General features: G+C 39.6%; 1 protein-coding gene across 1 annotated transcript in view; it reads right to left on the reverse strand.

The window, feature by feature from the left end:
- Positions 1 to 1,418: 1,418 nt before the first annotated feature.
- The window catches only part of LOC126248837 (methylcrotonoyl-CoA carboxylase beta chain, mitochondrial), a 108,081-nt gene continuing 83,743 nt past the window's right edge, over positions 1,419 to 25,756 (reverse strand). The window contains exons 9-11 of the mRNA XM_049950253.1: positions 23,637 to 23,751; positions 5,032 to 5,117; positions 1,419 to 1,648 (exon numbers count right to left, since the gene is read on the reverse strand). Coding sequence (XP_049806210.1) covers positions 1,531 to 1,648; positions 5,032 to 5,117; positions 23,637 to 23,751 — 319 coding nt within the window. The 3' untranslated portion in view covers positions 1,419 to 1,530. The remainder of the gene's footprint in view (positions 1,649 to 5,031; positions 5,118 to 23,636; positions 23,752 to 25,756) is intronic.

Raw genomic sequence — 25,756 nt, forward strand, 5'->3', positions numbered from 1 at the left:
GTATGTCGTGCTTGAAATGCACTCACATCAGTCAGTCATAACAGTGCAACGACACTTCAGGACGAAGATCAACAAAGATCCACCAACTGCTAACTCCATTCGGCGATGTTATGCGCAATTTAAAGCTTCTGGATGCCTCTGTAAGGGGAAATCAACGGGTCGGCCTGCAGTGAGCGAAGAAACGGTTGAACGCGTGCGGGCAAGTTTCATGCGTAGCCCGCGGAAATCGACGAATAAAGCAAGCAGGGAGCTAAACGTACCACAGCCGACGGTTTACGGAATAGGCTAAAGGAGAAGCCTTACTGTTTACAATTGCTACAAGCCCTGACACCCGATGACAAAGTCAAACGCTTTGAATTTTCGGCGCGGTTGCAACAGCTCATGGAAGAGGATGCGTTCAGTGCGAAACTTGTTTTCAGTGAAGAAGCAACATTTTTTCTTAATGGTGAAGTGAACAGACACAATGTGTGAATCTGGGTGGTAGAGAATCCTCACGCATTCGTGCAGCAAATTCGCAATTCACCAAAAGTTAACGTGTTTTGTGCAATCTCACGGTTTAAAGTTTACGGCCCCATTTTCTTCTGCGAAAAAAACGTTACAGGACACGTGTATCTAGACATGCTGGAAAATTGGCTCATGCCACAACTGGAGACCGACAGCGCCAACTTCATCTTTCAACAGGATGGTGCTCCACCGCACTTCCATCATGATGTTCGGCATTTCTTAAACAGGAGATTGGAAAACCGATGGATCGGTCGTGGTGGAGATCATGATCAGCAATTCATGTCATGGCCTCCACACTCTCCCGACTTAACCCCATGCGATTTCTTTCTGTGGGGTTATGTGAAAGATTCAGTGTTTAAACCTCCTCTACCAAGAAACGTGCCAGAACTGCGAGCTCGCATCAACGATGCTTTCGAACTCATTGATGGGGACATGCTGCGCCGAGTGTGGGAGGAACTTGATTATCGGCTTGATGTCTGCCGAATCACTAAAGGGGCACATATCGAACATTTGTGAATGCCTAAAAAAACTTTTTGAGTTTTTGTATGTGTGTGCAAAGCATTGTGAAAATATCTCAAATAATAAAGTTATTGTAGAGCTGTGAAATCGCTTCAATCATTTGTAATAAACCTGTACATGTTGAGAATTCAATAAATTGAAATGAAGTGGGAAACACTAACTACTAAAGGCAAAAATATACATTTTACGTACTGATTTGAGAATATCATACGCCACCTAGAATACTTCCCATTTAATCTTTCATGTGGTAAATTAAATGTAAAGAAAGAAGCAATGTTTTCAGTTTCTTGTATATTCTACTCTACACACAATTTTCTGGTTATTTCTTTCATCATCACGTTTTATATAAAGAAATACGAGATCATAAATGTACATCCAAAGTAAAATGAACACCATTTTAGTTTTCAAAAACCTATTTATGACAGGAATGTACAGTAAACAACCAAATAAAACATACAACTAGTAACAAATTTTTGGCATATTATTGGTACGACAATTCTGTATTGTTCACATTCTGAAGACACCAAAGTTTGTGTGTGGAATTGGCGCATTTAATGCTGCCCGAAGACTCATGCCAAGAACAGCCCTCGTGTCTGCAGGGTCAATCACACCATCATCCCATAACCTACAAAGAGACAATACAATTATTTTCAAATTGCCACATTATTCAGTGAGTAACTCAGTTCCATTTCAAGAAACCTATCTATATTATACAGAAACTTATAAAACAACAAAATTTCACAAAATGAAAAAAAAAATAATGTGGTAAATAAACTTATTTCCAATGCAAATTTCAACACACTTGTTCTAATGCCAACTTTTAGAATTACGTCAGTTATCTGAGTTTAAGGTTAAAGTTCCAACTACGGAATGTCACATGACATTAGTTGCTTTCTTATGTTGATTCAGTCACACACAAAAATGTCTACTATTATGATTTTAAGTTCTTTACATCATGACGACTCAATGTAAACAAAGCAATGACAATTATTGTCTGATCATAATTTTATTAATAAATCAGGTTTAACATGTTAACTGTTGCAGTCTTCACATATTATATCACATCACATTTCATACACCATATTATCTCTCCCTAATAAGAACTCAAGAAAAATCAAATAAAGCAGTCTAGATGCACAGAAATAGTCTGTAAGAAGTATGCAAGTTCTAAACAGAATGTTGAATTGTTAAGTCACGAAGTGTTCAATAAACAAAAATAAATTAAACATGCAGCAAATACACCTGCTACATTTGAGCACTCTTAAGTGCTAATACTGTTATACAATGGTATGATGGGGACAAAAAACAGTATAAAAACAGTGGAAAACACAGCAAACTTCTTTCAAAAATAACAGTGATGATAATAATTCATATACTGTTTTATTTTTTCCTTTCTCTAATCAGGATTTAGCATACTAACCAAAGTACGCTCAATACAGAGAACACAATTTTATGAGGAAAATGTATGAAAATAAAATTTCATCTTCTCATGGAAACAACACAATTTCTAACATATCAAGAAAACAGATGGGGACGATTTCAGAGGAATACACAATATCTTTTATCTTTGGAAAAGACGAAGAAGGAAAATTACAGTTCAAAATCTCTTTGATGACAAGTTTGTTAGAGATGAAGAACAAGATCAGGTTGGGGAAATCTGCAGAAGGAAATAGGCCATGTCCTGAAAGGAACCACCTTATTTTCTTTAAACAGTATAGGGAAGCCACTTTCAATCTAAATCTGGATGAACAATTGAGGATCGGGGCTTTGTGTCTCAGTTTTGGAAAAGATATAGCACCTGGTGCATGATCAGACATATATTAAACTGACAAGCTGAGGGTGCGCCAAGCAAAACAAAACTGAACCTCAATACGACATCATTTAAGAAAGTATAAGTTCTGCTTGTTTAAGAGAATGGTAGTGGGACAAAAATCGATTATCATATCTGTACAAGAATGTGCACCAAAAAAGACAAACTTACAGTAGCCAAAATTCTATAACCTATATTCATAAAACATGTTTATCTCATTCATACATCAAATAAATGTATAAATGTACAGTTAAGATATAACCACAAATGTGTTATAGAACATGCCTGGAATGACTAGAATCAGTTACTTCTATTACATTGTTTTCTGTATGTACCCACACAATTGCTCTTTGGCCTCTTTTTCAAAGGATCGTACTCTTGAGGTTCACAGAGAATATCCGTCATAACCAGTAGTCCCTACTGCATAACAAGCCAAGATGAAATGTTAACACACTGCTGGTAAAAAACTCTTCATAGCTTTTTATCAGTGGAATTATGAAAGCTATAATTCATTCAAACTACTCAGGCAAGTGCTCCTTGTGTAGCGATCTAGTGTGTGATGTCAGAGGTTAAAACAGTTTGTTGTTACCAACAAAAAATGGAATGACTAAAGATAACCAATCAGAGTACAGTGAAGGTCTTTGGCAGTTCTTGTGCATATTATCAAGAAATTTGAGTTTGTAGCTCTGAACATGTGCACAACTTTGAAAGCTAAGCTACAATGTTCAACTTCTTGTTTATGCGCCTACCCACAGCTCAATGTTTGATTATAAAGTGGATGCTTGTTTTTACTCATTCCATCGTTTGTGTCCTACCAACAAGTTTCCCATAGGCACTGATAAGTTACACATACCTTAGGTAATAACCAGATATAATGATCTGTATGATGAAGCTATTGGTAGGCCTTTCCAAACCAGAAAAGAACCAACAGATGAACCAGATACTGTGTGTTCCACAGCCCTTCATCTCTATCAGGCAACATCCTTTACTCTTTAATATTATAGAAACAGGGTGGATTCCACTTAATGAACAAATTTGAATGAGCTGCTATTGAAGCAGTGTCATGAAGCACTTGAAAAGAAAATACTTACACCCTTCTAGACTCAATGCAGTACCTTCTACAGAATAAAACTGACTCTAAATGTTAACAAATCAAACAAATAAAACTGACCAGTATGAACACTTGCGTGTTTCAGTCAGTAATTGTAAGACAACATATACTTACTGGCATATATCCAGCATGCAAACTGATTTTGTAGATGTTAAGTTTTGCCATTCATTCAGAAAACAGTGGTGATCTGACTCAGAGTAGACTGTCGATCACCTAGTATGGGCTCATGGAAGCAACATTATGTCCATCTGTCAAACATTTGTTGTTGTCTAGTCCAGCAGTTTAGTCAAGTGGAAACATTGTATCTGCACTACTGGAGAGCCACCATGCACATGCCCACTGTAGCAATTTACACATTGTCTCTACAATACTGGAGATACTGTTAACCTCAGAAACCCTAATTCTTAAGTAACCTCTGATGTGCTGTGACCCACTTAAGAATAAAATTAAAAATCAACACATGCAGAATGAACAACTGAAAATATTCTTTTCAAGTCATACAATTTTATGCCCTCAATCTGATGAGGTACAAAAGCTGTTAAAGAGTAACTCAACCTACAAGAGGATAATGAGAGACTGTAATGCAGTGATAGGAAAGAAACTTAAAAAATAACAGAATTTGACCCCAGAAATGACAGAGGAGACAAATAGTCAGTTTCTCAGAGAAGGAAAAATGTACATCCTAAATAATCACTTCCAGGAAAAGGAAAACAGATTATAATTTGGAAGAAACTAATCATAATTAAAAATTAGACTTAACCATATCAGTTCGAACAACAGAAGAGATTGTGCAGGAAGGGTCAATCAAATGACTTTAGAAGCTCTAGTGACTGCACATTAATAACATGAAGAATAAAATCAGACATCAGGTAAGAAATTTTAATATAAATGAGGAAGGTGTGTGTGTGTGTGTGTGTGTGTGTGTGTGTGTGTGTGTGTGTGTGGAATACACACAGTGTTCAGAACAAGTAAAATGTCAAAAATATGTTACAACCCCTATTTTCCCCAACATTCTCTTAATATCTCCTCCTCCATTTTTTACATAAATGCTATGAAGTTGTAAACAAAGAAATAACACATTCCTTACCTTGCACTTGAATAGTAAGGATTTCCTTCATTTTCAAATTTCTTTACGACTGGTTTCCTCAGTTTATCATCGTCTTCTTTTGTCCACTGTTCAGACACGATATGCAGATATAAGTTAAGTGCCATTTTTGAAATGAGTTTTGATAACATGTACATAGCAAATTTCTTCTCTATCAAAAATAAATCTATTTATGGCCATGTGAATGTGGTAACAAAAAATTTTTCACCAAAATATATCTCAGACAAATATGTACCCACCAAACAAGAGTTTAAAGAAAGTATTAGACATACTATTTACATTTAACTTAAAAATATATCTAAAATTTTCTGATATATTACTGCTACAATTTCACTGCAATGTATGTGTGTTATTAATGGGTCAAGTATGTGGTCTCTGTTGATATGAAACACTGCTGTACTTTAACATGGAAACAACACTGTTTATGACTACATACACATGTACTGGACAGTATCGACACGTACACACAAATTCTGCCAATGAACTGTGCAGTCAACTAACAAACAAAATTCCTCCTTGCATTTTTAATTTGTTCAATGGTTTTGTGACTAACTAATGTCCAGATGCTCTGTCTGTCAGACAATTTACTGACTGATGCCTGCAGGAAATCTAGTGTTTTCAAATTTCCAAACACTTCTTGCCTCTTTCAGAATCTCTCTAACAAAGGAAGTCGCTTATAAAACGCATATTCAACTGATTCTTGCAAACTGCTGATCAGTCTGGGACTCTTACTTGACAGGGTTAACAGTGGAGGTACAGAAGACCTAAAGAAGAGGTACATTTTTTGTCACAGATTTAGTTAGTCAGCATGTAGGCAACATAAATATGTTTATACAACTTCAGTGCCATGCTACAAGAAGGGAGTTATGCATACAAGGAGGGTTACTATTAAAAAGTCTAATAATAATATGTGTTCCAAGAAGGATCAAGTAACACATCAATTTGTTCCACATGTAGTCCATGAAATTATAATAATAGAATAATAAGATAAATTCACTACGAAGACTTCCTGATGGTTGTACTCTCACACTATTCACAAATGGAAGAGGAGTGGGGGGTGAATTTTTTAAGTGGTACTTGAAGTATCCTCAGGACACACATTAAGGTAGCTTGCAGAGTATTAGACATTGGTGCACAGTTGAAACACAGCAAGACAGAACTATTTCAACTGCTATTACTCTTCTTCTGTTGGATAATTAATTTTTTTTTTATACAGGGTGTTTGAAAAAGAACTCCCTAGTGTACACGAGCAAAGCAGCAGGCGCTAAGCTAGTAGGTAATCAGGATATGGTGTACTAATCAAATAATCAAACAGTACTGAGTAGTTCTATAATTTTCCAACTACCAGACTTTTATTTAAGCCAAACCACAACTGAAGCTGGTAGGTCATCTAAATTATTAAATTCTCACCCTGTAGTTAATACTCAAGATCTCAATATATCATTGCGCAAGTCTATAAGTACCTCTCCCCTCCCAAAACTCTTCAGTCCACACATAGCAGTCAACTGGTAAATATCTCCATGAAAGTTTGCACAAGAAAAATAAATAAATAAATCCGCAGCTAGCATTCGACACAATTAGATCTATGTATAATACGTCCATGTTGATCTCTTTCTATCTCTTATTTAACACCTATTGAGAGCCCACGTACCATCACCATCAAAGTAACGTCCCGATGAAAGTGCATTCACAGTTCTGATAATGTTAACAGTTTCATTTTATTCACATCAATGAAGATCAGTGACTCACTGCATACACTAATGTTTATTACAGCCCTCATGTGGAGAGCATCTTATTACCTTTTTGGTAGTGCATAACAGCAAATGTGTGTGTAGAAGACAATGGTGTGTTGTCTCACTCCCTTCCCAACCACTGCTTCCCTTTCATACCCCTCGACTCTTATAACTGCCATCTGGTTTCTGTACAAATTGTAAATAGCTTTCGCTCCCTGTATTTTACCCCTGCCACCTTCAGAATTTGAAAGAGAGTATTCCAATCAACATTGTCAAAAGCTTTCTCTAAGTCTACAAATGCTAGAAACGTAGGTTTGCCTTTCCTTAATCTTTCTTCTAAGATAAGTCGTAGGGTCAGTATTGCCTCACATGTTCTAACACTTCTACGGAATCCAAACTGATCTTCCCCGAGGTCGGCTTCTATCAGTTTTTCCATTCGTTTGTAAAGAATTCGCGTTAGTATTTTGCAGCTGTGACATATTAAACTGATAGTTCGGTAATTTTCACATCTATTTGTATGGAGTGTAGCCATGTATGAAAGTGAAATGTGGACGATAAATAGTTTAGACAAGAAGAGAATAGAAGCTTTCGAAATGTGGTGCTACAGAAGAATCTTGAAGATTAGATGGGTAGATCACATAACTAATGAGGAGGTATTGAATAGAATTGGGGAGAAGAGGAGCTTGTGGCGCAACTTGACTAGAAGAAGGGATCGGTTGGTAGGACATGTTCTGAGACATCGAGGGATCACCAATTTAGTATTGGAGGGCAGCGTGGAGGGTAAAAATCGTAGAGGGAGACCAAGAGATGAATACACTAAGCAGATTCAGAAGGATGTAGGCTGCAGTAGGTACTGCGAGATGAAGAAGCTTGCACAGGATAGAGTATCATGGAGAGCTGCATCAAACCAGTCTCAGGACTGAAGACCACAACAACAACAACAACATGATTTGAAAGACAATTAGGCTCACTGTCACTAAATAACTAACCTCTGTTACTAGACTATTAGTATTGCTGTGTTGAGAGTGAATTCAGTGAACTCCATAAAGTACTGTTGTGTTCTTGCGTTTGGGTTGTTTGGGGGAAGAGACCAAACAGCGAGGTCATCGGTCTCATCGGATTAGGGAAGGACGGGGAAGGAAGTCGGCCATGCCCTTTGAAAGGAACCATTCCGGCATTTGCCTGAAGCGATTTAGGGAAATCACGGAAAACCTAAATCAGGATGGCCGGACACGGGATTGAACCATGTCCTCCCGAATGCGAGTCCAGTGTGCTAACCACTGCGCCACCTCGCTCAGGTGTGTTCTTGCGAACTCAGTATGACCAACAAGAACAGACTGTGTAGACGAGCTACCACCAAGTGTTGTTGTTGTCGTTGTTGTTGTTATTTATAAGGTCAAAAAGTAAGGTTTGCTTTACTTTGTTGCTCAATGACATTGCTCTGAATGAAAATTAGCAGGGCAGTTTCTTCAAAACTTACCACTGGAATAATACCTAAAGAACTTTCAACTGATACAGATTGGTCCTCACTCCAATGAAAATATATAATTTGAATAACCGTAGAATCTTGAAAAATTTAACTCAAGCATGTGTTTATCATCAAATGGCATAACTACCAACGAAAGTAATTTCAGATTATGAGACTTCAATTTGCATGTACCACCAAGGAACTTTTGTCTACAACCAATTAAATTCACATTTTGTTTCTTTTCACAGTAAGGACTAGCCTCACCTTGGCACTAGTACCAAGAACTTGTGATTAACAAAATTGGAATTCAGTGGTAGAGAACAATTTATGACTGAAAAATGTTTGAGACACTGAAGGTATGGTGACAGTGACAATGAAATATTGAACTAGAAATTCAGTTGAAGGTGTTACGAGTGCAAAGACTATTCCTATATGAAAAGTGAACAGTGCACATATTGCAAATAAAAGAAACAAAATTAAGATGCTGGGCAGATAACACAACAGGAAAAGCACCAACCAATGGAAAATAAAGAAAGCACCTGCCATCTTTTGCAAATAGGACTGATAAGTAGGACGACAAAGATGACTGACACCATTTTTCTAAGGTTTCAGCCAATGAGGAACCAGTTTGGAGTCCAGATGTAAACAAGTCAGCCTGACATGGAATTATGAATGAACTACCAGGAGTGGCAAGATAGCAGTAACTATCATCACAGGAAAACAAAAGTTAAAAGTATTTGTTACTAAGTGTTTAGTAACTGACAAAATGGCAAAGAAGAAAAAATATCTGAAGTATATGATGAGTGAGAAGGAATGGAAGATGAGGATAGATTTGTATAACTTAGGTTCCAAAATTCATCAACAACATACGGAAATACTTGAAACATGGAAAGAAAGTCTTAGCATCAGCATTAAGAATGTAGGAAATAAACTACAGTCAATGCAAATTTGCTTAGAATAAAAAATGGGCAAGTTAGCAGAAAATTTGGGATTAAAATTTGCCACCAACAAAAGGAATATCAAATATGAGACATCAATTCTGCACGTAGCACTGAGGACCTTTAATTTACAACCAAGTACATAAACTTACATAGTCACTAACTTCTTTGCACTGCTGTCTGTGCTCCTTCCAAATATTGTTTTGTTAAATACACCATTTTCAGAATCTTCAATTCTATTTCATTTCTCTCGGATGTAGGGTTCATCAGGAAGGTGTTCTTATTGTTCTTTGTGATCTCCACAGTACAACAAAATAAGTTTTACAAAAAAAAAGAGAAAGAAAGAAAAAGCCAGTACACCTTTTCTTTTTGTAACAGATAGTTAAGTCTTTGTTTCACTAAATGTCTACAAACATATAACATTCCTTTTGACAAGGCCTTGACGTAAAATGACAAATACATTATGGCAACAGACTGGCATATTCACAAAAGTATGAAAACGGTCAGGCACAACAGGTACTCTAACCTGAGATTTCTAATGAAATCAAACTCTTCAAAGACTCACACACAAACACCAGACAAAGTACACTGAACAGAGCAATATAATAAGAAAACCAATGAAATGATACCTTTGTTTGTACATCTGTTGATGACTACTCAGTATACATTTAGTAAAATTTGACATTGTCAAACTGAAGCAGGTGATTTATTTAACACACACTCTTTTAGTCTTGAACATCCTGATCACATTTGATACATATATTACAGTTAACCAGTCTTGACTCTAATGAGTCACCCTCAGAACTAAAAATCTATGAAAGACTATAAAGCAAATATTACTATTAAATACAAACAGTTATAAAATATTAAAAAGTGTGAGCTAAGGAGTAAAAATATGCCTGGCATCTCATTATGAAAATCATACATTAATTCATCATCAAACTGGTCACTTAACTCACAGGCTTATACGGCCGGCTCACAGCCAGCCGTAGATTTTAATTCTGTTATTACATTGCCGGCTACTTCCCTCTTAACAAATGGCGTAACACATTATATAGCATTGAAAAGCTGAGAAATCAATCTATCTAGTGGTGTACAACACACTTGATTTCATTCAATATTTTGCAAGATATAAGCAATCATCTCCATGGTTTGTTAGGTTTATACCCTACAGTTCCATCAAGGAAACACCCTCCAGAAACTGTGTAGTGCACAAAGCAAGGAAGAAGAAAAATGATACACAGTATGAGTGTGAGAAATGTCTAGTGGCACTGCACATGCCTGTATTTTTTGGGTATACCACATCAATGAAAACTTCTAAAACAGTATTATCTTCACCCCTCATCACTTCAATAAATAGAAAGGATAGATTTATAAAGAATTCCTGTAAAAAATTATATAATTTTGAGGAACATGTCTAAGACAAAATATGCTGATTTTCGTTGGGTTGAAATCAACTTTGTATCTGCTCATGCATTGCACCTTAGCACCAGAACAATTATGTTTCTACATGGCGCATGAGCAAGCATGGCTTACATGTGCAAAAAGTACAATGGAAAAAAGTTTTCATGTTTAAGAAAATACAACATAACAATTATCTTTTATTTTAAATATAATCAACCACAATTTAGGATACTGTGAGCAGCCCTCTCTCTTTTGACTAAAAAAACTAAGAGCTAAAAATTGTGCTCGAAATAGCAGAGGATCAGATAAATGTGCAACCTAGTAGAATTATGACTCAAACATATATCTAAACTTCGTTCCATTTATCACCCTTTGGCCAACTTGGCTGTAGTGTCATTAGATTTTCACTGAGTTTCCTAACAATTGATAAGAATGCAAAGTATGGTAACATTTGCAAATACAATTAATAAAATAGGATGTTAAGTAACTAAGACAATATTTTATGACTAAAACCAAACAAAGTTTATATTATTCACTAAAATTGAATTCACAGATCCACCCCAATAACTGTGCATGTTAAAATGCCGCTTTTTGAATGAGGAGGTGAGTTGGATTGAATCGAACCAGTGGATTAGCAATGAGGGTCGGTGTGCTGGTCAGTCTGGATGTGTCCCACCTCCATTACAGGATTCACAAACATTTCAAAAAACTTTTAGTCACTTTCATGTGGATAACATGTTGGGGTACACATGTTCCCTCCTATGGTAAGGGGAGGGACGGGGCAACAGGTAATGGGAATACGAGATGATCGTGCTGACCCTGCATCAATGAAGGACAAAAGCCCATGAAAATTGTGGGTAAAACTGAATTCACTAGCGAATGGTGGCCCCACAATAAAAGAAATAAATTAAAAACATTTCTGACAAAAACACTTCACCAGCAAGATTCAAGCTAATAGGATATCTGATCTGAACACAGAAAACTCCCATACCAAGAAAACGTCACAAGTGGGTATCAGTTTGAAAGTAGTAATTCTTCCAATCCATCAGTGGCATACAGCAAACCAGTGCTTAACAGTATTGGTTAAAAACAGTCTTGGTTGCAATTTTAGTTTTTTAGTCTTTTATTTTTCAACTACGCATTTCACCTTATTTAGTCATCTTCAGGTTGATCTTAATTTGGTATTTCTTCAAAGGATCCTTTAAACAGTGTAGACAAAGGGCATCGTCGAATACATCAGGCCAACATCGCCTTTGTTAAACTCAGTAAAAACTTCCTAGATGGATGTGAGTGACTGCAAGACCTGCATAACGCATTATGCTTACTACTTGAGCCCCATCTTATTCTATTACTCACTCCTGTGAATGGGAACGCGTTATGCAGGTCTTGGAGTCACTCACGTCCATCTAGGAAATCTTTACTGAGTTTAACGAAGGCAATGTTGGCATAATGTATTCAACGATGCTCTTTGGCTACAATGTTTAAAGGATTCCTCTAATCATCCAATAAAACAAAATAAATATGAGGGATGTTCTGATGCCCATTCATACCACATACCAGTATACACTTCGATTGGCAACCACATTGTCAGTACATATCTGTCTGCCCTTGTAATGTGTACTCAAATAACCTCGGGCCTGCATATCTGCTGCTACTCTCTTATCTTTGGCACTCTGTGCATACATCATTTCTCCTTCAGTGACGCCCCTTCCATCGCCAAACTAGCAACGGGTGTGGATTCATATGGTATTTGCCTGTGTCGTCTGGTGTACTATCTTCTCTTTCACAGATAATGATGAAAATTACTTTCAGAATATCCGACATATTTTATTACTTCATTAGACTAATTAGGCAGCATACAAAATTAAAATGAAAGAGCAGGAATTAGGCATAAGTAAAAACATTACTGTTAATGATAATTTTGCTAGGAAAAGGTCACAGAATGAATAAGCAGAATTAAATGCCAAATATTCAATGTAGCCACCGGAGTTTACTATCTGCAGAAGGGCTCTTGTTGCTTTGTTATTCCTTTCAGTTGGAGTTAAAACACTACCATGTACTGTGTGTCTGTAACATCAGCTCTTGTGGTTGCACAACTCCAACTGAAAGACATAACCAAGAAACAATGCCCCATTTGCACATGATAAACTTGGGCAGCTATGTTGAATATTTGGCATTTACCTCATTTATTCCATGGTCCTTTACTGACAAAATCCCACATCTTTAACAATAATGATTTTAATTATGCTCGATTGCTATGGTCCTTATGGAATTTTGTCAGTAAAGGACCACAGAATAAATGAGTTAAGTGTCAAATGTTCAACATACACTATGTGATCGAAAGTATCCGGACACCTGGCTGAAAATGACTTACAAGTTCGTGGCGCCCACCATAGGTAATACCAGAATTCAATATGGTGTTGACCCACTCTTAGCCTTGATGACAGCTTGCACTCTCACAGGCATATGTTCAATCAGGTGCTGGAAGATTTCTTGGGGATTGGCAGACCATTCTTCATGGAGTGCTGCACTGAGGAGAGGTATCGATGTTGGTCGGTGAAGCCTGGCACGAAGTCAGCATTCCAAAACATACCAAAGGTGTTCTATAGGATTCAGGTCAGGATTCTGTACAGCCCAGTCAATTACAGGGATGTTATTATCATGTAACCACTATGTAATAGGCCATGCATTATGAACAGGTGCCGGGTCGTGTTGAAAGATGCAATCGCCATCCCCGAATTACTCTTCAACAGTGGAAAGCAAGAGCATGCTTAAAACATCAATGTAGGCCTGTGCCGTGATAGTGCCATGCATAACAACAAGGGGTGCAATCCACCTCCATGAAAAACACGACCACACCGTAACACCACTGCCTCTGAATTTCACTGTTGGCACTACACACACTGGCAGTTGACGTTCACCGGGCATTTGCCATACCCACATCCTACCATCAGATCGCCACATTGTGTACCGTGATTCGTCACTCCACACAATGTTTTTCCACTGTTCAATCATCCAATGTTTACGCTCCTTACATCAAGCGAGGCATTGTTTGGCATTTACCGGCATGATGTGTGGCTTATGAGCAGCCGCTCGACCATGAAATACAAGTTTTCTCACTTCCCGCCTAACTGTCATAGTACTTGTAGTGGATCCTGATGCAGTCTGGAATTTCTGTGTCATGCTCTGGACAGATGTCTGCCTATTACACATTACAACCCTCTTCAACTGTCGGCGGTCTGTCAGTCAACAGACAAGGTCGGCCTGTATGCTTCTGTGCTGTACGTGTCCCTGTACATTTCCACTTCACTATCACATTGGAAACAGTGGACCTAGGGATGTTTAGGAGTGTGGAAATCTCGCGTAAAGACGTATGACACAAGTGACATCCAATTGCCAGACCATGTGCGAAGTCCATGAGTTCCACGGAGCGCTCCATTCTGGTCTCTCATGATGTCTAATGACCACTGAGGTCGCTGATATGGAGTACATGGCAGTAGGTGGCAGTACAATGCACCTAATATGAAAAATGTACGTTTTGGGGGGGGGGGGGGGGGGTCTGGATACTTTTGATCACATAGTATAGCTGTCAAAGTTTATTATGTGCAAATTTTATTACCTGGTCCCTAATTACTGTAATGAAATAAATTTTTTTTTTCCATGATGTGTGGTTTCCATTTATCTAAATTTCTTTGCATATTCTTAACTGTGGCTGATTATATTTAAAAATAATGATTATGTTATAGTTACATGTGTACCAAATATGATCGAGACATTCATGGATAAAGGGTATATGCCTAGTCCATATTGTTTCTTACGACAATGAAAACTTTTCATCCATTCAATGACTATTTTCGGACCGGAACTCATTTTCAGATCATCGTAACACAGAGTCAAAATGGTATTTCCGAAAATGCAAAAACCATGTTGTGATTGAAAATGCATCATGAAGTGCAAACAAACAGTTACAGCCCACACAGATATAACTTTGTGCACAGTAACTGTTCATTTGCACTTCGTGATTCATATACATTCTTGGCGTGGTTTCTGCATTTTGACTATCTGTTACGATGATTTGAAAATGGGTCTCAACCTGAAACAAGACATCAAGTGAATAAAACAAGTGAAATTTGCAACTTTGGCTGGCTTTTTGTTGTACTGATTGCCCAAAGGTGCTGATCTACTGACGTACCTTCACTCGTGATGCTTGCAGAGATCACGAGTCCATATAGTTCACAGGCCTGCTTATAGGGGCCACCTGGGTCAGACCCCTGGTGCACTCTGGTGAGTCCCCAAGGAAACAGTATTATTTCAGCAATCACCAAATGAGTGCTCGGCCCATTTCATACCCAGTATTACTGCTGTCCCATCATTGTGTACAGTGCTACTCACAAACTCACAAACTGTATCTTACATGTTGCTCTATAAAGTCCAGTGATCCATAAATCTTGTTTGTTCTTGCTATAACAAACTTGGTGACAAGTGAGGGTTATGTTTTCTCTGCCTGTCAGTGTCAGTGCTAAGTTACCCGACAAACATCTCAATAGAAGAAATACTCCAATGCATCATTGCCTAGCAGCAAGCTTTTGCAAAACAACAGCAGGCTCTCACCACTGCTCTCCGTCAAGGGGCCTCTGTGTGTTAGCAGCAGGTTACTCTCCTGTCAGTGCAAACATCACCCTTTCTGGCATATGATGAATCAGATGAAGATAGGGACTTCTATGAGACATGGTTATACCAGCATTACCAAGTTTCTTGCGTAGGCGATGCAGACCTGTGTAGGTCTTTCTTTCTTTCCTGGCTTCCCCCATGCATTTATCAGTTGTTGTGCCAAATTGTAACTTAGCAAGACATGGACAGTTTATCATTTGTTGTAATGTGCAAGCTTCTCTCAACCTGTTACTGTGACAGAATGCATGTCATTGTGACACGTGTAGAATTTTACCATTATCAGAAATGCCCAAAGCAATCTTACAAAGCCTAGGCTGCAGAATTACACGGGTTGAGCTGTCATTGTAAATTTTTCATTAGTACCCATCACAAAACCTGCACTAATCACATGGTTTGTGGTGATATTATTCATCTGGCCCCAGATAGGGAAGTCCGCAAAAAAGAACTTCAATATGAGACTCCAACACTTACGGATGTGTTCAATGTAGCACAATCCTTTGAAGTGTCACAGGCCACAAGCAATTAGATTGCTGTGTGAGTAAGGTATCAGAAGCTGCTCATTCAACCCCTGTCAGGCACATTGCAAGTGTTTAGGACCACTGGAAGCCATTGCAGCTATACAACCTTCGACTCAGTGTCATATGGAGCAGCCTCGGTTACAACCGCGTGTCCCCCTTCTGTCTTGCCCGTACTGCCATAAGGATTGGGCTGTTTGCAACAGGTGTTGAAATAAAGGCCCATTGCGTTGGTGTGTAATTCCTCTCCAAACGTGTCAGGCACAGTCGTACTGATGGACATAAACAGTGTCTCTACAATGGCTATCTCCCCAAAGAAATTGGTTATTGACTTGTGTGTGTTTAATAAACTGCTAAAAATGCAAGTGGACACAGAAGCTGCAGTGACTTCAGTAAACACGCAAATGCATGTGGACTTTGGTTCCCCTCCCTTCACACAGCCTTCACAGAAGTTGGTTGGCTACAATAAACAGCAGATTCTGATCCTAAGTCAGTTCTCTGCTCCTGTCTCTTACAAATCTGTTGTTTGCCCTCTCATCTTCCTTGTCGTGGGTCATTCCCACACTGCAGACCTGTTTGAGTTAGATCCATTTAGCGCTTTCAGTTTCCCCATTGCTGATAAGGTAAATTTAATGTCAGCTCAAGTTCTGGATCAGCAACTACAGTCCCTTTGCTCCGAGTTTTTGTCTCTGTTTGCCTTTCACATTTTATGACTCTGTGACGGCTGTATTGACCATTTGACATCGCTCAATGTCATTCAGCCTGTTTCTTTCAGTGAATGGGCTAACCACTGGTCGTTGTTAAGAAGCTGACAGATAAGCTTTCCCTCTGCGGCAACTTAAGTGTCACGATTAATGCATATTCCATGACTGACAAATATCCTATGCCTCACTCTGATGAGTTGCACGCAAAATTATCAGGTGACCACTTCTTTTCTAAGACTGATTTGTCAGAAGCATACCTCCACTAAACACCTTCTCATTGTCAATACACCTTTCGGCCTACTCAATATCAACGTTTGCATTTTGGGGTCACTAGCGCACCCGTAATTTTTCAGCATTTTTTAGAACAGCTGACAGCCTCTGTGCCCAGCTGCATTAATTACCTTGACAACGTCGTCGTTTCGGGTTCTTCCACCAAAGACCACCTTAGCAATCTCTGATCGTTGTTTTCTGTTTTGCAGTCTGGAGGTCTCAAGAGCAATCATGCCAGATCTCAATTTTTTTCAGCTATCAATTGGGTACCTAGGTGTTAAGGTTTCTCACACGGGGGTCACGCCATCGCATCTCCATGTTGACACAACTGCGGCTTTGCCACGGCCAACCTCTGTTAAGGAACTGCTGGTGTTTCTAGGTAAACTTGCATAGTTCCATAAGCTTTTGCCAAACACATCCACTGTTGCTCAGCCCCTGCAGGTGCTTTTGCGTAAAAATGTGCCTTTTTTCTGGTCCCCAGCTTGTGACTGAGTGTTCAATTTGCTTAAACCTAAACTTCAATCTGCCCCATGTCTGGCCACTTTTCAGCCAGGTCAGCATCTTGTGTTGGTTACAGATGCCTCTCAGCAGAATCTTGGTGTGGTGTTTGGTGCACAAATACACGGATGGGTCTGAATGACCCACTGCTTACCCTTCTAAGACTTTACCTCCTGCTCAGCAGTTGTATTGTCAGACTGAAAAGAAGCTTTAGCGATTGTGTTCACCCTCAGGAAACTTTACGTCTTCTTGTGTGGTTCTAAGTTCGATTTAATACAGATCAAAAGCTGTTGGTTGTTCTTTTTAACCCTTCACCTTCCTTGCTGGACAAGGCAGCACATAGTTTGCAGCAGTCGGCACTCTTCCTCTCCTACTATCACTATCAGATCCATTACTGGCCGATGGCACAACACACCAACACCGATGCCTTACTTCGCCTTCTGGCTGAACTGGACCCAGTGTTTGATCAGAACGAGTTGCTTTGTTTCTATTTAGATACTGAGAACCAGAATGTCGTCAATGGTTTTCCCGTCACTATTGCCATGATAGCATCAGCCATCACCGCGGATCCTGTACTTAGTAGTGTCCTCTCCTTTGTGCAGCACAGTTGGCTTGAAAAACCTCCTGGGCCATGCCTGGGATCCCTGAGGTAATTACTTCTTCCTCCAGCACTGCCTTCCTGTGTTTGGTGGTGTTCTTTTGTTAGCTACAGAGGATGCTGCTTCCAGGTTCTGATTCCCACTTCCTTATGCTCTAACATCCTGCAGCTTGTCCATGTTGGTCATTGGGAAACCTCTCGCACCACAACTTTGGCTCGCCAGATTGTGTATCGACTGGGTATAGCTGGGGTCATGTTGTGGCTTATAGCCACTTTCACTCACTGTATTCAGCAATAGGCAGCCCCATGGGCGTATACGTGGAAAAGGAAAAAAAATTCCCGGATTTTTCCCGGATTTCCCGGTTGAAAATACACTTTTCCCGGGTGAAAATACACTTTTTCCGTGTTAAATGACAGTATACTTTTCCTCGGCACTGTAAAACTTATCAATCCTTAGAATGTTTATTGTTTTCTACACAGATGTAGAATTTGCCAGTACTTTAGAAAACGAAACCCTTTTGGAAAAATCTTTGATGTGCAGCTACATGTACGCTGCATTTCTTCGTTTTACAGGGGTATACATTCGAATTCCACCACACACTGCATGTTACTTTCCGAAGCAATGAAATCGAGATTGCGACGCGCTTTTGTAAGCCAGTCATAGCTCGTGTCACGTGATCTCGGCAGCTGATGACAGCACAGGACACGTAGGGTAGTCAACCAATAGCAAGATCACTCTTAAGTAGTGCGAACACAAAAAAGAAAAGTCAATGGTTTAAATTAATATACATAGTTTTGCTAGAAGAAAAACAAAGCTTTCACAAATAATATTGTTCTCGAAGATTAATAAGCTGCAAGAGAAGCTAAGCTTCCATATATAATGCTGATCATTTTGTACGTGTTACACTTTAAGATACATCACACAAATGTGCCAGTAAAATTTTTAATAACGACGTAAATGTCTGATCTTCCGGGCTCGAAATTCTTCTAGATGGTCGTCCTCAAAAAGTTGATTTTTAAATGAGAGTCAAACGCTCTGTGATTTAAGAAATTCATCATATATTCTAGCTCATAGTTCATCTTGCGTGAAAGGAAATTTAACACTTTTCAACCCACCATTCGCAATATTTTCCCGTGACCTGTTAGAAATTGGTTCGTTTCAGCAGTTGCCAGAGAGCGCCAGATAACAAGCGTCACTGCGCCTGCGCAGCTATGATGACGCAGGAAGCCCGCATGTTCGTGTATGTAAAATATTAAAAGATCTTGCATTATGTCATAAAAGAAACAAGACAAAAAAGGATACTTCAGGAGCATCGGAATTTCGTGAACTATACTAAAATGCATAATTTGGCTTAAAGTGCACAATCGTATGTCCAGATTCAGATGTAAATTTTCTTGAGTACCAGTACTGTATTATCTCATGTTTGGTTCTTTATTATAGCATAATGCCACACAAGCTAGAACATGGAAAACGTGCACTTGAAATGCAGCGAACAGTTCAAACTAGCCAACAGTGTGAAATTAAACACTTCGTTTCAAATAAATTGACTGCCTCAGCGCAAAATATTAATAAAAGCCAAATCTCTTTAGCAAAACGACAAAAATGACTTCATTGTTCTGCAAGGTGATTAATGCTTGACTGTCAGAAAGATGGAAATAAAACCTGAAACTAACAACATATTTTAGCCTTCCGTAATTATGCGAACATATTTTAATTCATTTGGTAGCTCCCAGCCACAGAAATCCATTTTGTTTTCATTTAATGTGAGAGCAATAAGTGAAGAGGAAAGTGCAAAATCACTAAACGTAAACACAGGTCACGTGGAGACTACCCACCTCACTGCAAGAACTTAAGACTGCTCTGTGCATCAGCTCTGGATCTATGATATTTCCAAACCATAGCAATTTAGATAGTGGCGCCCAGCCACACATCTGTAGCCAGAAGCGGGAGAAGGTACTACTCATAGGTGACTCAACTGGGCATGCGAAAGAGCCTGCCCGCAACTGCTCAAATGAATCAAATGTAAACAGCTGTCATGTCACGCACATCGGAGGCAATTTGTTGTTAGGAAGCACTGCATATTCTTCCTAAAACCTTTGACACACTTTGGTTGGCAGACGCTTGTCTCGTTCATGTTTTTTTGCTGCAGCATTATTCTGCAGAAGTGGGATACAGTAATATCCTTCATTAGAGTATTGGTTCTTACCAGTCAAAATCACAAAAATTGAACTGGTAACTAAAACAAGGAAAAGTTCCCGGAATTCTAAAAAATTCCCGGGTTTTTCCCGGTTTTCTCCCGGACAAAAAAATTCCCGGGTTTTTCCTGGATGTCCCGGGTCATATACACCCTGGTCTACATGTCCATTTTGCTGGGCCTTTCTTCCTAAAGCTGTATTGGGTCATCATAGTGGACACCTATTCCAAGTTTCCCCACATGGTGTGTTTTCTGTCCATGTCTGCAGCAGCCACTATTTCATCCCTGTCTAAGATTTTTGTAATTGAGGTACTTCCATATACCGCTGTTACTGATAACAGCCCCCAGTTCATTTCTCGAGAATTTGTATCTTTTTGCAGGCTAGTGGTGTTTGCCATTTCAAAGCTCCCCTTTCATCCATAATCTAATGGTGAGGCAGAATGCATGGTTTGGACATTTAAAACTCAGATGCAGAAGTACATATCCTGCAGGCCCCTGTAACTGTTTTAGACCATTTACTGAGTTCGTACTGTTTCACTCCAGTTGGGGACAAGAGCCTGGTGGAGCTGCTACATGAACACAGTCACAGACATTCTTTCACCTGCTGCAACTGACGCCATGTCCGCAATGATTCTGGCCAGATGCACCTGCCTGGGCTTGTGGTTTCAGCCACCGGCCGAACTGGGTTCCTGTCATCATCGATCGTCGCTGGTGCCTGTGCGTTGGCCGCATTCCAGGTGGGTGGATGTCCCATCACTTCAACCAGCTGTGGCCATACACAGCAGAGTCTGTTCCGGAGGGCTACTGCCTCCACCGCTGCCGTCGCCGCCAATGCCTGTTCCTGTATTGCAGACAGTCCAGTTCATGCCACAGTGGGAGGTCGCTGCCAGTCAGATCACTGTCTGGGGTTCTTAACTCCGCCCCCACTCCTTGACCGCGGTCACCGGTGCATCCCCACTGCACCTGATGCCACAGCTGTTGCCGCTGTCTCCGTTGCTGGGTCCTGTGCGGCCGTTGTCTCTATGCCCCTACTGAAGCCTCTGGCACTGGCTGCTGACCTGGAGAAGGACATCTCTATGGAGACATCGTCCCTGGTCCAGCCCTACAGCTCTCACGAGAGGTGGGATGGTGCACCAAACTAACCCCTCATCACTTCCGCCCTACTTGTCAGTGCCTGCCTGGCACAAGCCGCAGAAGCTGAGCAATGAAATGGATGTTAGTACCATCACTGGCGTTTTCTTTGAATTGTTATCGCAGTGCCTCATTTAATTAGTGCTTTTTTTTCACGGCATCAATGCTTTTTTTTTTGTACCATTACTTTTTATCGGAAACATGCACATTTTTGGCACCATGCATTTTTTCTGAGCCTGGTGTTTTTATGTATGTATGTGGTTTTCCCATTCCCTAGAAGGGAGGAGTGATGTACCTTCACTCATGGTGAGCACAATTTCAGAGATCGCATGTCCATACAGTTCACAAGCCCACTTATAGAGGCCATTTGGGTCAACACCCTAGTACGCACTAGTGAGCCACCAAGGAAACAGTATTATTTAAGTGATCGCAAACAAGTTCTTAGCCTATTCTGTACCCTGTATTACTGTTGTCCAGTCAATGTGTTCAATGCTATGCACAATCTGTATCTTACATGTTCCTCTATAAAGTACTACATTCCACATATTGTATTTGTTATTGTTGTAACACCTACAAGTATTCCAACATGCTGGAAGTTCATTTATATTGTTTCTGTTGAATTTTAATTGTGGGCTGTTCTCTCAATGTTTCCCATTTCCCCCCCCCCCCCCCCCCAGACTCTCTCTCTCTCTCTCTCTCTCTCTCTCTCTCTCTCTCTCTCTCCCTCTCCCCCCCCCCCCCTTCCCAGAATATAATATGTGTAACACTGACAGATTTAGTATTTTGTCTCAAGCTATAGATCATAACAACAGTTGAGTCTCCTTGACTTTTATCAAGAGATCTCACAAACAGTTTCCTTGTATATGTATGCATGTTCAGAGCATAAAAATTAGCATGGTTCTATAGGATAAGGAATTAAACACAGAGCCTAGAATTCTGTAGAAACATCTCTGTATCAAGTGACTGTTGAAGAACACCCAACTGCATGACATGTTAAGCTCCAGTAACTAAATTAATTGGAATAATATTACAGGTTAGCACAGTCTGCACAAAAAACTGGAATTTAAAACACCTTAAATGGTTTTGTAAGTAGGGATGGAATTTTAAGCAAATACACTCTGTTTGATATATTTAGGAAGAATAGGCATGTTAGTGGTCAATGCAAATATAGCTCTTTTTCAGCTCGCCATTGACATTTTCCATGATATTTCATACATAAACAACTCCAATAGCCTCCCATTCTTTCTTTAATTTACTAGTGTCTAATTTACTTATGTCCCTACAAGCATGACATCTCTGTTATAATTTATGCACCTGTGCATATCTGTGGCATTTGGGTAGTGTCCCAGTTGCAGCACATTCTGCAGCTGTGCAGCATACTGTGAAGCAGAAATTTGCTCAACAACATTCCATTTCAGAGGCTTTCCACTGAATTCATGTTCCTTTTATCACACACAAAACTCTCAACGTTGAAAGGTAAACACCTTTTCTAACATACCTTTTCAAGATTAAAAACAGCTTCTGAAAGTTTGTCTCTGTTCTGCTACACTTAGTCTGTCTCGTCACTCCTACTGTTGGACTGGATATTAATAGAACCAAATAGCCCACCCAAACTGCTGGAAGTGTTTTTATTCTTTTTTTTTTATCTTACTGCACACCATGAGCTGCAAGTAAAATATTTAATTGCCAAGCTGATACTTAGGCACAGAGCCCATCACCAGTGGCACATATCAGAGGATATGCAAGTCAATTATATAATTCCCCACTGCTACATCACATAGTGGTCACTGAAGCTTGCCTAGAGCTTAAGGTTGCAGAGGCCTGCTCGTATTCACCAGTTCCCACATCACGAACGCAGGGTTTGCCAAACTTGTACCCATCCTAGATTGGCCGAGTTCCTGAGATGCTTAACATCTGACACAACCCATGTGAACACACTGAGTGTCATCACCCACCCCCTCCCCATCCCCAAATAGGCAGTATGTAGCAAACAGTTTACTGAAATTACTGAAATTCTGCTTACATATTTTCAGCTGTCAGCGTACGCCTTCTGACACTGTTTTAAACACACTTATTGCTTTTAGTATTAGGAGAAATTTGAATAGACAATCTAAAATCCTTATTAAAAAGAATACGTACCTAGGTGGACTATGTGTCAGTTTCATAATATTCACTGTGAGTGCTACTGCCTGTCATGATAATGGAAACAAGTGGCAGGTGATAGCCTAACTCTAGAACTGCTTGCAGTGTCTGCACTTCATAATGGGTGAACTTATCACGTCTAAATCCAAATGTGACACAGGAAGAATGCTGCCATCAGTTGCATCACAGAATCTTCAGGTACAGAGAAAGTCACACATACTCAACTGAATATATACAGGATTTGGAATTACTAAAAAAAAAATGCAATTCTGCATTACCAAAATCCAAAAATATAACTTTTCTGCTCAAGTAGCGCATACCTCCTTTCCACTCCTTAACTTCTGCTGCTCTGTTATCTGGGCCAACACTCCCGCAGCCTGATCACCTCCCATCACTGAGATTCTTGCATTTGGCCACATGTACAGGAATCTTGGCCTATGGCAAATATTTCAACCAATAACTATATTTTTATTTTTTATGCAATTTCAGATATAGTAATAAACATTACAGTCTGATATATCAGCTAATGAACCAGATATGCTCCCCTAAAAATATATTTATAATTAACTTGAAACACTAAATTTAAATTTTACTGTGAAACACATGTTGCATAGTTTATTATAGGGCAAACTGAAAACAAAGTAAATTATTTATTAACATATTCTATTCAACACCATACCACAAAAATAATCCTAACTCTGGTAGTCAGACAAATGAGAACAGCATTCACACTAGCTCTCTTTCCAGCAATAGAACACACATTCACACAAACATATGGTTGTGTGTAGTGCTCGAAAGCTAGTGTGAGTGCTGTTTTCTGTTATGTGTTACTGTGCTCCACGTATCGATTTGCTGCAGTTGAGAGGTTTCCTTTCCTTTATTTTATGTGTTTCTGCATCCAGGAATTTCCATTATTGTTAGTCACACAAATGGTATATTTAGAATAATCACTAAACACAGGTTTACTCAGAACTGATTTCACAACACATGTTAAAGAACTCGCAGCAGTAGATATCATTTCCAAATTCATTGATAATTGCACATAGGTAATTACTACATTAATTAAAATAATTTTGTTATGGTGAAAGCTCCATAGATTGGCAACAGGAGGTGATCCATGTGCTATTTAATTACACACACACACACACACACACACACACACACACACACACACACACAGAGCCTGACAAAAAGAGTGAAGCACCCAGGAGACATGGTCAGATGTCAATGAACATTGGACACTTATGAACATGTAAGAGTTGCAATTCTCTGACAGGCAGAACATCCACTGGAGTGCATTAGAGTTTGTTACCAGGCCTCGTAGGATATATGAGGGGTGTGAACAATGTCAGATGTTGAATAATCATTGTGAGAGACATCAAGATATCACATACACATATGAGATAGTGTTATTAGCACTTGAAGTTGGAAAGGGGCTTCATTGTGGATCTTCATTTGGCCAGCTGGTCCAATCATGCAGTAACCAGATTTGTGGAGCATTCAGGTGTGACGGTGGTCCAATGTTGGACTGCACTTTAACATGAGGGCAAGCGCACTCTATCTGGTTGACCACATCTTCCACCACATTGATCACACAATATTGTGTGCATCATAACCCCTTCACATCTGCAGAAGCCACCTGAGAACATACATGGACTCCCTGCAACATTCTGCACCATCCCACTCCACCAGTAGAAAACTAGCAGCAGCCGGACAAGGGAATTACTGGCTGATGTGTAGGCTACCATTCACATAACAATACAAATTTCTGTGCTTTAAATGGTGCCATGGGCGGGAGGCATAGACTACTCATGAATGGCATTGCACAGTCTTCAGTGATGAATTGCAGTTCAACACTACCCCAGATGACCATTGACAGTGAGCAGGGTGGCGAGCTGAGATGATGTCCCAGTGTTTTGGAAAGGCACAATGATGTCATTGGTGGGTGGAGTAATCAGGCACGACTTCATGTCACAGCTGGTAGTGATTGAGGGAACTCTGATGGAAGAAGAGTACATCACGAAAATCCTGTATCCTTATGTGTTACCTCCCATGCAACAGTATTGTGATATCATTTTTCAACACAATAATGCTTATTCACAAAGGGTACATCTCTCTATGAACTGTCTGCATGATGCTGAGGTACTCCTATGACCAGAAAGATTCCTGGAACTGAACATGGGTGGGACAGCATGGACATCAACTCAATCCCAGTGCCAGTGTCCAGGGCATCACAGACCAGTTACAACAGTTGTGGGCCAGCTTTCATCAGGAGAGGATACAATGGAATTTGCTGTATTTTAAGCTTTCTACGTTTGCAGGCTTTAACTCCACAAAAGTAAAACTGATAACTTTGAGACTTCTATAAACAAACAACTACACTTCTCGCACTTTGTAAATTCAGTGAGTGTGGCGTGAGATTATGTGATGTAACTTGCAC

This window comes from Schistocerca nitens, chromosome 3, assembly GCF_023898315.1.
Source record: "Schistocerca nitens isolate TAMUIC-IGC-003100 chromosome 3, iqSchNite1.1, whole genome shotgun sequence".
Lineage (NCBI taxonomy): Eukaryota > Metazoa > Arthropoda > Insecta > Orthoptera > Acrididae > Schistocerca > Schistocerca nitens.